Here is a 15,458-nt window from a genome sequence, read left to right as displayed (position 1 = left end):
GCCTCACAGTGTCTCAATTCAAACTCCTGTCATGCATTTAAAATAACAAAAAACAAAACAAAACAAAACTGTACAATAAAACAAGCCATTCATTTCACAACACAGTTCTTCTACTGTTTTAGGAGGGTCTAGCAATCTGAGACATAGCAACACTGTGGCTGTCCTATTTGTACGCAGATTCAGATACAAGCTGTAAAATTAGCTCTCAAATAGCAAAGGTTCCCCTCCCCTCCCCACATGAATACCAACCCCCAGGCGACAATACTAACCACCAGAGGCCGCAATAACAACAGTAGCAGAAGCAACAGCCACCACTGCAGTGCTGTTCATAACAGCAGTGGCTTCAACATAGGTAGCGCTGGGCTCTGCGCTGCTCTGGCCCTGCGTCGGTGGCCCCAGGGCATCGACCGGGGTCTGCGGCTGGACAGAGGGCTCAGAGGGTGGGGGCTGCCTGGAGGTGGAGCTGAACAAGGCTGCAGGGGGCGGAGCGATCGGCTCAGCCTGGGGGAGGGGCGCGGATGGTTGCGGGGGCTCAGGAGCTGGGGCGGCGGGGGCCGCCACGGTAACCACGGCCGGTGCTGTAGTGGGGGCAGCCTGCAGGAGGAGGTCTAGATCACGGTACTCAGAGAGGTCGACCCGCCGGCCGAAGTCGGGGCGTGGGACCAGGCACTCGTTCTGGTGTTTGTACATGGTCAGGAAGCTCTCCCCCACACTCTTCCACCTGCACGACCAAACCACACCACACATCAACAGTCAGCCTCAAGGAAGAGTACACGAGGCTTCCAAAACGAAAAGGTGCTTCACCGATTTCACAAAAAGCTGTGCGTTTAGCTTTGCATGAGCTTTGACAGGTTCACGGCACAAATTCAAACGAGCACGTTAGCAAAGACGCGATCCGACACCTTCGCAGTACAGGAGCTCTGCGACAGCACGCCGCATGCAGCGTTCACAGCGGCAGTGACTCACGTGAAGCGTTTGATGGGCTCCGCCAGCTTGAGGTCGGGCCGGGGATGGCGGGAGAGTTTCGCCTGCCTCTGTCTCCGCAGCTCCATGGCCTCCTCCACTATTCCGCGAGCTTCCTCCTCCTCTACCTCATCGTAGTGAATAGTCATATCACTGCAGAGAGAACACAAAAGGTGTTCTCACACACACACACACACACAGAACATATGAAGCAAGTTGAACACACCTATCCTTTTAATTACAAAGCTTTGCTGAGTGCAGCATCTTGAGTAAACTCTCTTTAAAAGGCCATAGGTATGCAGGTAGGGAGAGATGACCGAGGGCGTACAGTTTGGAGAACATCTTCATGGAGTCCCGTCTGAGGCAAGGCTGCTCATCGAAGATCTTCTCCTTCAACACACGGCCTTTTGCATAGCCTACGTCCTTCTCCAGAGCCTTGCAGATATAGTACAGGCAACCTGCCAAGCAACAGCCGACAGCAAGCCACACGACAGACCAGCAGAGAGGACAACGCTTCGATTAGTGCGTATTAGTCAGACAGCTGGCCGAAATTAAAACCATAACATGCTCAAATCAAATCTCGTACTCCAGAAGAATTCCATGGAACAGCTATTGTATACACAGGCTACAGCCACGGCAGAAACTGGCGCTCAGCACAACAGAGACACAAACACACAGTGAGATGGACTCAATCGCAGAGGGGTACTTACAGCTGTAATCATTGAGTGTGTAGAGGACGGTGATGAGGCTGTCGAGGCAGGGCCAGTGGTCCGGGTTACAGCGTAAACCCACCTCAAAGGCGTGCCGGGCCAGCGGGATGCTCACTCTCTTCAAGGCCACCTGACCCAGCTTGTACCACACGTTCACGTCCGTTGAGTCCAGCATGACGGCCTAAAAACAAAGCACCCCCCAGGGGCTCAGTCGTCCGCTGCTAAGAACAGCTCCGCATGCAGCATCACGGTGCCCGTTTACCGATATATCCAAACTGTGTGTGCAGTTCAATCTGTCAGAGCGCCGACATCTTGCTTTCACCTCCACATAGAAGTCCATGGCAGTGTTCAGATCGTCCCTGAGCACAGCGAGGCTGGCCAGGTTCTTGTACGTGGAGTATTTCAGCATGAGCCCAGGGTGTTTCAGCCCAACCTTCTCATCTTCAGATGCCACCGCCTGTTAATAAAGGCAGAGCAATAGCAGTAGTTAAAGTCCATCTAACAGAAACACAGTCAAATCTACTAAAAGGAGCAAGACTGCAGAACCTCGCATCACACCTCCTTAAGCAGCGGCGTCTTGAGGAGCTCATGATACGCTTTGGCCGACTCCTCAATCCTGTCATGCTTCTGTAGGTCAAGAGCTTGGTGGTACAGGGCAAATGCCTCTGCCTCCTTTAACACATACACACACAGAAAAAGGAAAAAAGACATTGAGAGAGAGAGTCATTTGTGATTTAATAAGGTTACATCAGCAGGGCTTGCAGAAAAAGAGCAGACCATTTACTTAGACAGGATAGGCCATCTAATTAACTAGTTACCATTAGGGTTATACCTGTACTCAGTACAGCACAGGTAAAGCAAACTCTACTGCCCAATCCTCACCTGAGCTTCTTTAGTCTGACTGGGTTTCGCACTCCTGAAGTGATCTTCATGTTCGTCTGCAGTCTGAGAGGCTGCGTTCAAGGCAGCTATCCGAATCTGCGGCGAAAGCGAATCATATCTTGCGTTATGTATGAAACTTTAGTGGGTTGCTAGTTTGTTTTTTTTTTTACATTCAACACAAGGCTTCGCGTGAGTGCTCAGGAGAATCTCTCACCATGCTTTCAACATCGCCACCGATGATGACGTACTGTAAATGCACATCACAACAGCATTAGAAGCTAGCAATGTACATGACACCTGTAGCTATAGCACAGGCCAAAAAGGCGAGCTAGTTATATTCAAGTTTAAGTGACCTTGTACCGAGGAGGGTTTGTGTATATAACACAGACGATTAGCTATCAAACTAACCTAGCAGGATTTACGCCGACAGCTGGAAAGTACATCACTGTCCACTAGCTAGCTATCTTGGCTAACGATCTCCTTTATCCTATTAATTAAAGATACTGGAATGATGCAACATTCAAACTTCGAGACAGCGACAATGAGCGTACATGTAACGTTAGCTCGTATAAACGCAGTACTCCGACAGGTTTTGCCTGTTATTATCGACGTTTGTTCCACATAGATGGAGATATTCTTTGTTTACAATTTACCACAGATTAGCTATCTTCGCAAGCTAGCGTCGTGAGCATCTTATTAGGCGTCTTTCAACGAGATAAAACCGGCGCACTTGTTTTATTTTTGAACAGTGCAACACGGATATAAAACGTTTTTACACAACTGCAAATGATTGTAAGAGTGGTTTAGTAATTCAACCGTTTGTTGAGTCTTCCCCGGCAAAGACTGCAAGCTCTGTTCTGTAGCGCAGCTTCAGTGAAAGTCCTGGTAGCCAACATCGGGAAACATGATTGGCTAATAGGACGCACGCGCGAGTGAGGTCGGCCAATAACACGTCGCGTAGCTTCCCAGTAACGATGTCACAGATTATGGCAGAACACAGGTGAATTGTACAGTCATTTAATCCAATTCAAATTGATAAAGTCGGTAACAATTCTTACAATTGCACAGGAATTTGTAAAAGTAAAACCATAAAATGCTTAAATTACCGATGGATACGTTACTTTTCAGTGTAAGTGGTAGAAAAACAAAAAACAAACAAAAGGAAGCCCTCATTAATAAGACCCTGTGTGCAGAAAACTGCTATCTACAGTAAACACTTGGCTTACAAGAATCTTTATAGTATTAATTAAGATATGGTAAAGGCTACTATGGAGCAACACTTGACGCTACACTGTTATAGTCATGCTATCTCCAGGTATTTATTCTTTTAAATCATTCACTATCCCAAATCTTGCTTGTAAAACATGGGGAAAACAGCATGACAGTAAAGCAATCAGAAATGTTCTGACCACTGACCTGTAATGATAATTCTTTATTACAGGTCAGTGTTTTTGATTTGTCTGAATTCTCACAATGAATCACGGCAAAGTTTGTTGGGCACCGAGCATTGAAACCGGTCCTCCCAAACAGCAGCATTTGAGCTGGCCCTAGAGCCCAGCCCAGCCAACCGCATCTGTCTGGACCTCCAAGGCAGCGTGCCTCCCAGACCCAACCTGGGAGATGCTGGAAGATCTAGAGCTCAGCGAGACCTTGTCCTCTGAGAAGTCCTCTCTGTAAGAACCCGAGGCATCGCTGCTACCGGCTGAACTCCCGGACTTCGGGCCCTGGATGCCCCTGCCCTTCTCAGACACCTCACCGCAGCTTTGGGTCGGAGAGGCGATCCGCTGCTCAGGAGGAGGGGAGGTGCTAGGGCGGACAGCTTGGAAGAGGGTCGCCTCCTGTGGACCCTGGGAATAATGGGAGTTCTTGGAGGCATCAGAGGCCCCAGAGGAGGGTCTACTGTACTGAAGCCTGGAGGCTCTTTGGGGGATGTCCGTCAGCTGTGGAGCACAGAAAGAAAGGAAGGACTTTACGTCAGAGGAAGTGCACTGCAGAACCAGCAGCACTCGCTACACCATGTATGAACGTATGTCAACAATACAGCGTTAAAATGATGATGCAAATTAAACAGAATGATATTAAAAAGCCACTAAAAGAACACGTTTTAGAAGTGATTACAGTAATTGATGACATTTAAAACGCAAATTTATTCAAAGGCACAAGAGAACCAAAGTTTAGATTTAAAAACCTCTATGGCTTGGGTAACTAAGATTTTCTGGTTCCAGTGATGTTTAGCATTAGAAAGCTGCCTCACCCGTGACTGATTCTAACTCTGCAATAATAACTGACTGGTTCCTGTTTGGTGTTTCGGATAAAACACTCCTTCGGCTTTCTGGAGTGAATGTAATGTAACGCCACCTACAGCAGTGCCCTCCGCTCTCAACACGAGGCCCTTGTCCCCCTGTCCCGTTCGTCCTGTAGAGGAGAGCTGAGGACGACCCAGGAGCCCAAAGTCTGCCTGCTTGATACCAGCCATGGACGCCAACTGGCCCAGCCTGCGGAAAAACGTCAATATCCCGTGTTAAGGAGCGAAACGTTAACTGCAATTGTGACGGTGAGACGCGAACATTTGTTAATACCCAGCATCTTTGAGAAGGTCTAGGAATGCGTGGAATTTGTGGAAAGAAGCCTCAATGCTGTCCAGCACACCTTCGTCCTCCAGGACAGAGTGGCTCACGTGGACGTTAGAGAGAGACTGGTTCAGACTACGCAGACGACTGTTCTCCAACTCCAGCTAGCAAAAGGAGAACAAAAACAAACAGACAGAGACAAATAAAGCCCCAGAATGGCATTACAGGCTAACTGCTAATACGGACCAAAGAAATACAGTGTGGACTGCTGTACCTCCACCAGACGGGAATTGGTTTCCAGTCTTGCATTTCTCTCCTCTGCTAGCCTGCGTCTGCATTCCTCCAGCTCCACCTGTAGATGAAATGGGGAATTACACTGTTGAAATAGACAAGCAAAGGGAATTGAGACGTACAAAGCAATTTGCTCTTTTGCACAAATGAACAATGAGTGAATTATATATGACATAAGCAACAGCTATCACAGTGGATTTATAGAGTTCTGCAAATAAATAAATAAATAAATAAATAAATGTATATATCCATCTCTCTCTATCCAACACTGCACTGAAGTACCCTGGAATGCCAAACCCAAAGATAATTTGCTGATAAATTCCAAAGTCTTTTTAACAGTTTATCTATTTAGTTGTTCCAATGCTACCTGTAAGCGCTTGTAGTCTGCCTGTATACGTCTGAACTTGCTGCTGTTAACGGTTTCCTCACGTCTCCGTGCACACACACTAAGCAATGAGCTCTCTGCATCCTCGGACTCCGATTCGCTCTCTGTCTCCATAGTGATTCGGACAGAGGAGGCATTCTGAGGAGACATTCAGGAGGAGGTGAATGTCACAGGAGATCTTGCACTACAAATCAGGAGGCTGGGGAAAAAACGCACTTCCTAAGCGCAGGGATCAAAAACTGAGACCAAACCTGAAAACTTTGATTTCCTGTTGAGGCACCCTGCGGAAGACCCCTTAAATGAGAGAGACAAACAGGTGCATCTTAATACATTTATTTATGCTAATATATGTCAAATATGCTAATGTGTGTCAAAAATGCTAATAAACTCCAAATGCCCCATGACTATATTAACACGCAGTGCCTCTGACATCGTTTAGGGTGGATTATATCCCGAAATTTTAAAAAGAGAGAAAGCAAACTGAAGAATAATTTATGGTTCAATAATTTGGGAAACATCTGCCTCTAAACAGAAACTCCGTAAATATTACATGGGCATGAAGTGCTTGCAAAAGACCTAAGCTCAATCACATCGCTCATATCCCAGTGTCTCACCTCTGAAGTTGCGCTCGTGCTGCAGTGCGCCATGGGATATGTGCGGAGGAGCCAGGCCGAAGCGGTCTCCACCCACATACCGCTGAAGACGCCCGACGTGAACCTTCTGAAGACGTGCGCAACACAAAATCAGTACTGCTAGAAAAACGCTAGGAATCGAGCTTCCAGATGATGTGTACAGGAATAGAATTGGGGAAAAAAAAACCTCCAAAATAAAACAAACTGCATGAGAGATTGTTTTCCCTTTTTCCCTTATTACAGATATGAGAAGTGAACTTCAGACGCAGTTTGGCATCGATACCCATTCTGCAGTGACCTCTTCCTGCTCCCCTCCTCGTCACCTGGCCAGAGTGGTCGTGTGCATCTTTAGCTGGAGGCTTTATCCAAAGGTACTGCAACACAGCAGTCAGAAACACTCCGTGTCCACAGCAATCAACTTTCGTAAATCCAAAGTCTAAAAATGTGGCTAATTCTTTAATTCAGTTCTGATGTTTGGTTTTGACTTCATCATTTAATGATGCATCTCATCAACAAAAGGTCCATGTAAAAAAAAAAACTGCCGTTTTTGTCTAAAGAGACGCCCGCAGCCCGTTAACTCTAGACGGTGTCTCCTGCAGGGCTTTGCTAACCGTCAGCTGCCACCATACTTTCACTCGCTCATTACTGTGAAGTAGCTGAAGGTGCTTGAAGGTGGAGGACAGAGTCCTAGACTGTCTGTGCAGCCAGGCAGGCTCTGTGGTACATCCAGAGAAGCACCACGTCACCCATCACGCCAGTCGTCTTCCTGGAGCGCCCCAGCGCTGTACAGCATGTAGCACAGCTGGGACTTAAACCGTCCTCCTGAGTTGCTTACTCTTTTAAACCTGCCGTAAGCATTTTGCAGGTGGGGGTCTGTGTGTTACCTGCGAGTCTTGTCCTTTGGTGTTCATAAGCACTTTCTTAATCACAGCCTTGACCAACTCATTATCTAACAGAGGAGAAAAAAGAGATACGTGAGCTCTTTAGGCAAAGCCAATTTTCTCTGTTTGTATGGGGGCACAGCCTTGAAGGGTGTGATTCACCAACTAGTGGGTTCCTCCTGATGTCCAGCACACATAGAATGGAGTTAGATCGGAGCATCTTCTCCAGGATTTGAGCACCTTCATTAGAGATACCGCATCTCTGAAGGTCCACCGCTACAGTATCAATAAGAAAACATCGCCTAAACGCTAGACATCCAAGCCAGTTAACTTAAGCTTATATTTATTCATTTGTTTCACATGTGCTTGCTTGTAGGTTAAATGGTTTATGGATTTTGACCTTTGACCCAAAGGTCCTCTGTGAGCTCCTGAGCAAGTGCTGTCACCCCTCTGTCTCCAATCAGAATGTTGTCGTTGAACGTGATCCTGCGCAGCCCTCCCATCGCCTCAAACTCCGCCTTCCTATACCGCAAAGACTCCGCCCATGCCACGCTGTGCCGCCTCATTGCCTGGTGCTGTTAAAAACAAACAAACAAACAAACAAACAAACAAACAAACAGCTTTCATACAGAAGCATTTTTTGAACTCTGTTCCAGTTTCTTTTGCTCTTTTTCTCACTTATTGCTTGAATGCCTAGCAAATCAATGAAGGTCCTTTTCTCTTGAAAAAATAACATTTTATATTTATATATATATTTATATAAAAAACTATCAGTGAACAGCATGCATACTCTCTCGGGAATCAAACCCATGAGCCATACCATACCAGAAGTGCTACAGGGGTACTTAAAACAACGGATGGCCAAGATGAAGGAATATAACTTTAAATACTGTCCAAAGGCATGTGTCAGCAGACAGACTTACTAAACAGAAAAACAAACTGATTTACCTTTATAATGTTTGCCATGTGTTCAGCACCTTTCCAGGTTATATTACAGGAAGTGAAATCCACTGTCCTTATTGTGGTGGAATACTTCACACCCTGACAGACAGCTGAGTTTACAAAGGAACAAAACAGATTAAAATGTCATCTAAAATAACATGAAGCTATTGACTAAGATGAACATACAGTGATCCTCACTCACCTTCTAGTCCATGATCTGCAATTGGACAGTGAGCAAGAGACAGATGCTCCAAAGAGACGCTCTTGGCCAACCCCTGAACAGACAGGAAAAAAATTCATACAAAATAAACATATTCTTTCACAAAAACCATTTGTGTCTTTAGTACTTTTCTCTTTCCGGTACTAGTACTAGGTACCGGTACTTGTAATCAGAAGGTTGCCAGTTCAAGCCCCACCACTGCTGTGCCTCTGAGCAATGCCATCAACCCTCAATTCCTCAAGTTGTATTCAGTCATAGCTGTAAATCGCGTGGAATAAAAGTGTCAGCTAAATGCCATAAATGTAACGCAAGACCTTGGTGAGCAAGCCGAGGTCTCGCTCGCGCAGCGGCAGCCCGTGGATCTGGAGGGTCTTAAGGCATGGTGAGACACACATGCACTTCTGCAGCGCTCTGCAAAGCTGCAACGTCACACTCTTCGACTGGATAGCAGGAGTCTTCTTTCTGCTGCAGGCCTTACCACAGGCTGAAGGAACGAAACAATCAGATCAGTGGAGGCCCATTTGCTATTCCCTTTAAGACGCCCACAATCCTAGAGACACAAGTTCCCACTACTAACCCTGTGACCCCAGACCGCTGAGGTAGAAGCTTCTGATGGAAACGTTCTGTAGATGTTTGTTGATGGTCAAGGCTGACAGAATGGGCGTCCAGTCCGGCAGGCTAACGGCGTCTCCGGTAAAGTCCAGCGCTCCTCGGAGCAGGCTTGCCTTCACGGCGGGCACGGGGGCTGAGCCCTGCGCGGCACACGCGTAGTCATAGAAACCGCCGAAGTCCTGGGCTCCTCGCTGGCGGATCTGAGCAGAGCTCGGCATCATTCCTGCAGACAGGAAACGCACATCTCTTGGCCTCTAGCTGGATAGTCCACGACACTACCAACATGTAACGTTAGTAGAAGCAGCAATGTGATGAGGCTTACCTTATTTAGCTAAAGGAGGATCCAGCTAGCTAGCCAATGTCAGTAAGATGAAGAACGACAGGGACTAAAACAGAGGATTTACTAGGTCGACACGACACTTTCGTGCCGTTAGGCGTGTTAAGAGTACTGGCTATTTGTTAGTTAAGTTAGCTAAATCAATTTCCTTGTCAACCACTGTTGTTGGTGTGTAGTAACCGCGACCGTTTGAAGAAAAGGAGGGCTTTCTTCTTCTTCGGTATTCTAGGCGAGGCTACAGTCGTGGTCACCGCCACCTAGCGGGCTGAGATAGGAATACAGTCAGAAGGAAAGAAGGAAAGCAGAAAGGAAGTCTCGAAGGAGCGATAAAGTCATTTCCCCAATTATTCCCCTCCACATTATGAAACAGCCGTTATCCTGACACGCAGTGGCCTTGGAGTGTCAGAGGTTCTGTACTAAATCTATTTTAAACATGATCACTTCCATGTGAAGGACCCACTCTATGGAGAATAAACTGGTTCGTTTGAGGACTACGAAGCAATATGATTCTTCATCTCATGTGATCTGCATTTGTTTTACCGAAAATCATGTAAAAATAAATAATCGCATTCAGAAAAAAAATGTTTGCTATTTTTGTTGGCAAAAAAAGGGCCTGTTGCGCCTTTAAATGATGTCAAGTGCTGAGATCAGCGCGCGTTCTTCGTTTGTAGAATGAAAATAAGATGGTACACTCTTCACGTGTAATCTACTCTCTGGAAAAATTTGCTTTTAATTGGAAAGTAGTTGCAAATCTGTGCCTTTCTGTTTTGAATGCAGTCAACAAGGCTTGAAATCTATTTGTGCCTTAACTCGAACGTGAAGGCGTAGACTGTTTCAGAGAAGTAATTGTCATAATCTGACAGGTGCAAAAAATGTTGCACTTCAGTTATTAAATCCTGCAATTTAAACAGTTCGCCAGAATGACTTGTCTGCTTATTCTGGTCGTATGAAGAAAAAAAAGAAAAAGAAATAGCTATAGCGGTAGATAATATTTTCTTTCATATAATAATTATAGTTTCGAACGGTTTGCCTTCATTTCGTCATTTTTACAAGCCTGAAACTTTGTATCCTTGCTTTTAAATACGGAAAACGTTATTGACTGAGGCCATATCGTTTATTTCATTATGAGGTAGATCACTGATACCAAGGGACGAAGCTAAATGTAGCTACTGAAGCCGAACCTGAAGCTATACATACAGACTACATCATTTCGTCCCATGCGACAGGTGCTGATGTGAGTCATTAACGCGCCCAGGCGGAAGGCCGAGGCCCCGCCCCGGTGCCGCAGGGGCAGGAGTGGGCAGTTCTCAACGGGCAGTTGAGAAGAGCGCAGGCGTCCACTGCGCAAGGATCGGGCTACTTTGCTCTTTGCGAAGTACGGGCTAGAAAGTACAACTAAAGGCAGCCTGGCATTAGAGATTATCATGTCACCGAGAAGTACATTTCTTTGCACAGAGGTCAATTATTTGTACATCTGACTAAGGAAAGTTAATGAGCCATACACCATAGCCACAGCGGGATCCTGACAGGGGCGCAGTCTGTGGGACCTCTTAGCGCAGAGTGCGAAGCCAGCAGGGGACTTCACTTTGCTCTTAGGAGAAGATAGGCTGTATTTGGAGAGGACATTTTTCTAAAGTGGGCAGCGATGGCTGGGTGCTGCATGTCAGCCGAAGAGAAAGAGCGGCAGAGAATTAACCAGGAGATAGACAAACAGCTTCGACGAGACAAGAAGGATTCACGCAGAGAACTAAAGCTGCTGCTACTAGGTAAGGAACTTGAGGCAGAAACAATACACTCAAAAGATGATCTATTTTTAAGAGATTTCTTAATTCAATATGTTCGTGACACGTATTCGTAATGGATAGGTCTAGAATAGGGACTGGCTGCCCTGTCAAGAAGAAAAAAGTGTTTAATTGGACTTTAGAAGCTAAGTTGCATCCCAGTTCCATATTTCTAATTGTAGATTGAAATGTAGGTCCCCTTGGTGTTTAATGTTGATCAGAGATCAGTTTAATCAAAGCAGGTATAGTGAATAAAATAGGACCTGAGTATGAGGAACTGGCCCTGGATCAGGAAAAAAAATGCCTGTGGCTTAAGGCCACCAGAACACCGTTTGGTGAACTCTACTTTCTGGAAGTACAGCAGCCATAGATGCCCTGTCTATGCAAATGCATGCAAAGCAGGGATCTAGTCATGATTGCACAAACGCTCCTCAATAGCACGAGTCACTCCTTCTGTGACATCTCTCCAATTCCCTGTGGGTGACTGAACCCTATTAACAGAGTCACAGGTGGAGAAAACCTACATCCTGAACTTCACTTGTGGTTTTGACCGTCGTACGATTGACGTTGTTGCGTTCTCTTGGAGCCTCACCTAAGCGCTTAGGCGTGGCTAGCCAGAGGGCGGAACTGGGTCAGAATGCTCCCGGTGACCTTGGAGCTGAGCGTGCGCAGCCCTCCGCTGTGACGGTCAGAGCGTGTAAGTCAGATCAAAGTCCCGGCGGACTCGTTATCCCTCCAACTGACCACAGCAGCTCTTCTCAGGAGGCACTGTTCCAATCCACAGGCCGAACCTCCAGCTTGAAAACAACACCGCAGGCCACAGTCGGCTGCACGTTTATGGACACCGTTCGCAAAGGTATACAGAAAAAAAGATCAAACATGGCGAGCAAATAAAAGAAGTGAGAAAGATAATGAGCTGTATTTTATATCACAAAAAAAGAAACAAATGAGCTCTTTTATTCTAAGAATGTTCTTTTGGACAAGTCCTGTACTCTTCCAAAATCATGTGTCAAAATTCTCACCCCAAAACGTTGATTCATTTACATAGCAACAAACTACGAGGAAGACACGCTAAAACTAGTTATCATTAGCAGTTTGTCAAAAATGTCCAACAAGTTCATCTGATCCAGTGATGCATTTTCACATGAGGAGAGGAGAGGAGTTTAAGAGGCCAACATCCCTGCATGGTGTTCGTGTTGTGGTGTCACTGGGCCACAGGCTTCTCCTAAGACATGTCAAGCCAACGGCTGTACTAAGCAGCAGTACGTTCTAGACAGAAACCTGGCTGGTCACTGGCAGGAAATTGTTGTTTGATTACAGCTGTGAGCTGTAAACAACAAACTGAGGTATATACAAGGCAGTTACTTGAAAACCAACAGAAGGGCCAATAATTACAACTATATAAGCACTGAAGCTACACGTTACAACTACACAAAAATGTCGAAATGCCCTTTGTTTAAAACAGGAAATACTTGCCCCTCAAACAGTAAATGAGAGAGTCGGTGGATACTCGTGAAATCCCACAATGCACTGCCATGGCTCATGTGTGGACAATGGACCCTAGTGGGTTTTAAATGAGATTTCATTTTTCAAAGATCTCAGGGCCACATACAAAGAGCACTAAATAAGATATTAGGTTAATAGATTCATGTCTAAACTTTTAAACTCTTAATGCCAGAACACTTTCCAGACTGCCCTCACTGGATTATTTTAGCTGGGATTATTTTAGTGAGATGCAGAGACTCTTTGGTACAGTTGAACTGGGTGGCTTTGTGGTCTAAGCACTGGTCCCATCATCAGGTGACTGTTGGTTCAGTCCTTGGTGATTCCAGAGTCCTGGCTGGGACTCAGAGAGACCTCACTCTCTGCTCTCTGGGTGGGCTGTCTGGTCCCCCCCTCTGCCCTGACATGGTGCCAGCCGGCGGCCGCTGCTGAGTGTGCCGAGCTGTCGAGTGGCGTTGTGCTGGTGGCATCCAGAAAATGTGCATTGGAAGAAGCAGCTTCGCCCTCTTGGATTGGTGGCGTGTAATGGGGAGAAAATGGATGAAGCTGGGCACTGTGAAGATTGAGGTATTAAAAATATATCATTTTTAAAATGTACATTTGAAAGGTGCCTGCGCGGCTGAGTGTGACTGACTACCATTGCAAAACCACTTACATTCACAAATTCCACTCTCTGTAGGGTACATACCGATCTCAATTGTGCAGAGTAGGCATTAGTGAGGAAGGTTCCTTTTGGAGCCCAGCACACGTGGCCTACGTATGTAGCGCTGCTCTGACAGGCCACTGGTGGCAAGGTCAGAGCAGATGGGTTGCACATATCAGGCTCTGGAGCGTCCGATGAACTAGGCAGTTCATTAACTTATTTCACCCGAGAACTTAAACAATCCACAATGCATAAAAAGTAGCTCGCACAGCACAAATGCATGTGCCCTGCTACGTATATTCCAGTGCATTCCGGCAGAATTCTAGACTGATCTCCGCAGAGGAGGATTCAGGCAGATTCAAATCTGCTCATTTTCATTTGTCTGGAGCATCTTAGTGTCACTTGCAAAGTCCCGAATGCTAATCCATGCAAAGGGGTGACACAAGGACCAAGGCAATCTAAGGAGATTTTCATTTCAAACGACATCCATTTGTATCAGCGCATGAGAGTTACTCAGATGTAGTTGTGTGATCAGAAACGCAAAGAACTGGCCTAATCCTGTCCTGGGCTTCCCTTCACCTGCACCTGGTGCAGTTCCCCAGGGGGCTGCGCTTTCTGGTCGAGAGTACGCTGTGCGCAAATTGGCTGCCTCTTCTCATCAATGATATTTGTAAAGAGTCCTTGAGTTTGAGAAAGGCGCTATATAAATGCAACTAATAATAATAATAATAATAATAATAATAATCTTTGTGCCTTTAGGAGGTGGTCATGCATTACAGAAAAATGTACATGTGTTGTATTAATTAGGTTGTAGTGAAATTCAACTGTTGTTGCATTTTGTCTCTAATGAGCTACAGTCATGCTTGTACACATGCTCAAGCACACACGTGCAGGTGCGTGCACACAAACACACACACACACACACTCACACACACACACACACACACACACACACACACACACACACACACACACACACACACACACACACACACACACACACACACACACACACACACACTAACCAATGCACAATTTGTTTAACAAATAGGCTACCTATACACATGCAGAATGTGACACATTTTTACTACCCTATTGGAATATATTCTGGGATCTTCTTCTAAAGGAATTACATAAAACAGTAGTTGCCATTTGGATGTGTGCATGCATTCGCGGGGGTTTTCAGACGCGTTCGGCCTCGGTGGGCCTCCGTGCATGTGTGGACGTGTGTAGTGTACAGCTGAATCGTGACTGGGTGATTGAGAGGGTGGAAGAGTAACAGCAAAGGCTTCAAGCCCACAATGACACATTTTTTAAATGCATCATATTTCAGATTTCAAAGTTCTGGGTGAGTTTTAGTTTAGATTTTTTTTCCTGTGATATTCAATTACAGTGATGGTTGAAGGTTTGTGCACCCTTTAGAAGCTTGAATATTTCTGCATAAATTTGACCTAAAACATATCTCTGTGTCCTCACAGACTATTACACGCCTTGCTATTGGTGTGATCTTTGTTGGTTGACCACTCCTGGGGAGGGTAATAGTCTTGAATTTCCTTCATTTCTACACAGTCTCTCTGACTGGATTAGAGGAGTTCAAACTCTTTAGAGATGGTTTTGTAACTTTTTCCAGCCTAGTGAGCATCAACAGTTCTTCTGAGGTCCTTGGGAATCTTCTTTCTTCGTGCCATGATACACTTCCACAAACGTGTGTTGCGAAGATCAGAACTGTTCTTTAAATCAAACAGGGTGCCTACTCAGACCTGATTTTCATCGCACTGACTGACAACACCTGACTCAAAATTCATATTCCCAAATTATCTGATAATCCTAAAGGTTCTCATACATTTGCCACTCACAGATATGTAATATTGGGTAACATTTTCAATAAATAAATAAACCTATTTTTGTCTTTGATTTGGTTCTCGTTATCTACTTGTGAGACCATCTGGTGATACTTTAGTTCAGATTTATGCAGAAACATGGAAACTTCTGAAAGGTTCACAAACTTTCAAGCACCACTGCCTGAAATGTCCCTTTGCGTGTGTATGTGCACATGCAAGAGAGATGGAGGAACAGGCTGTGTTGGTGGTTTTGTATGTAAATACA

At 45.6% G+C, this 15,458-nt stretch overlaps 3 protein-coding genes across 14 annotated transcripts in view; 1 reads left to right on the top strand and 2 right to left on the bottom strand.

The window, feature by feature from the left end:
* Window positions 1-3,450, bottom strand: part of cabin1 (calcineurin binding protein 1) — a 37,544-nt gene extending 34,094 nt beyond the window's left edge. For 7 of the 11 annotated variants that reach the window (XM_081702993.1, XM_081702998.1, XM_081703004.1 and 4 more), the window contains exons 1-9: window positions 3,372-3,450; window positions 2,770-2,802; window positions 2,556-2,651; window positions 2,232-2,345; window positions 1,996-2,130; window positions 1,674-1,854; window positions 1,292-1,421; window positions 967-1,116; window positions 270-721 (exon numbers count right to left, since the gene is read on the bottom strand). In XM_081702993.1, coding sequence (XP_081559119.1) covers window positions 270-721; window positions 967-1,116; window positions 1,292-1,421; window positions 1,674-1,854; window positions 1,996-2,130; window positions 2,232-2,345; window positions 2,556-2,651; window positions 2,770-2,772 — 1,261 coding nt within the window. In that variant the 5' untranslated portion in view covers window positions 2,773-2,802; window positions 3,372-3,450. The other 4 variants (XM_081702996.1, XM_081702994.1, XM_081702995.1 and 1 more) reach the window with 4 other exon arrangements.
* Window positions 3,451-3,849: 399 nt separating this feature from the next.
* cep78 (centrosomal protein 78) lies at window positions 3,850-9,650 on the bottom strand. Its single transcript, XM_027027259.3, has 16 exons — window positions 9,411-9,650; window positions 9,054-9,311; window positions 8,791-8,960; window positions 8,459-8,531; window positions 8,263-8,366; window positions 7,715-7,889; window positions 7,477-7,590; window positions 7,318-7,382; window positions 6,717-6,807; window positions 6,416-6,521; window positions 6,053-6,095; window positions 5,784-5,939; window positions 5,400-5,477; window positions 5,135-5,289; window positions 4,918-5,050; window positions 3,850-4,495 (listed from the first exon to the last, which is right to left on the bottom strand). Exons 2-16 carry the CDS (start codon window positions 9,307-9,309, stop codon window positions 4,103-4,105), a joined length of 2,112 nt encoding a protein of 703 aa, XP_026883060.2. The 5' UTR covers window positions 9,310-9,311; window positions 9,411-9,650; the 3' UTR covers window positions 3,850-4,102.
* A 1,109-nt stretch (window positions 9,651-10,759) lies between these two features.
* gna14a (guanine nucleotide binding protein (G protein), alpha 14a) overlaps window positions 10,760-15,458 on the top strand; it is a 10,718-nt gene continuing 6,019 nt past the window's right edge. For both annotated transcript variants that reach the window (XM_027027249.3, XM_081703508.1), the window contains exon 1: window positions 10,760-11,191. In XM_027027249.3, the coding sequence (XP_026883050.2) occupies window positions 11,071-11,191 (121 nt within the window). In that variant the 5' untranslated portion in view covers window positions 10,760-11,070. The remainder of the gene's footprint in view (window positions 11,192-15,458) is intronic.

Source organism: Electrophorus electricus, chromosome 20 (assembly GCF_041902795.1).
Source record: "Electrophorus electricus isolate QZ-2024a chromosome 20, ASM4190279v1, whole genome shotgun sequence".
NCBI lineage: Eukaryota > Metazoa > Chordata > Actinopteri > Gymnotiformes > Gymnotidae > Electrophorus > Electrophorus electricus.
This window is presented reverse-complemented; position numbering and strand designations above follow the sequence as displayed.

Coding starts and splice junctions, on each gene's coding strand:
- cep78 (XM_027027259.3), bottom strand. CDS start 9,309: ATGATGCCGAGCTCTGCTCAGATCCGCCAGCGAGGAGCCCAGGACTTC. Junction 8,961..9,053: donor CAGCGGTCTGGGGTCACAGG/GTTAGTAGTGGG, acceptor TCGTTCCTTCAG/CCTGTGGTAAGGCCTGCAGC. Junction 8,367..8,458: donor TGCAGATCATGGACTAGAAG/GTGAGTGAGGAT, acceptor TTGTAAACTCAG/CTGTCTGTCAGGGTGTGAAG.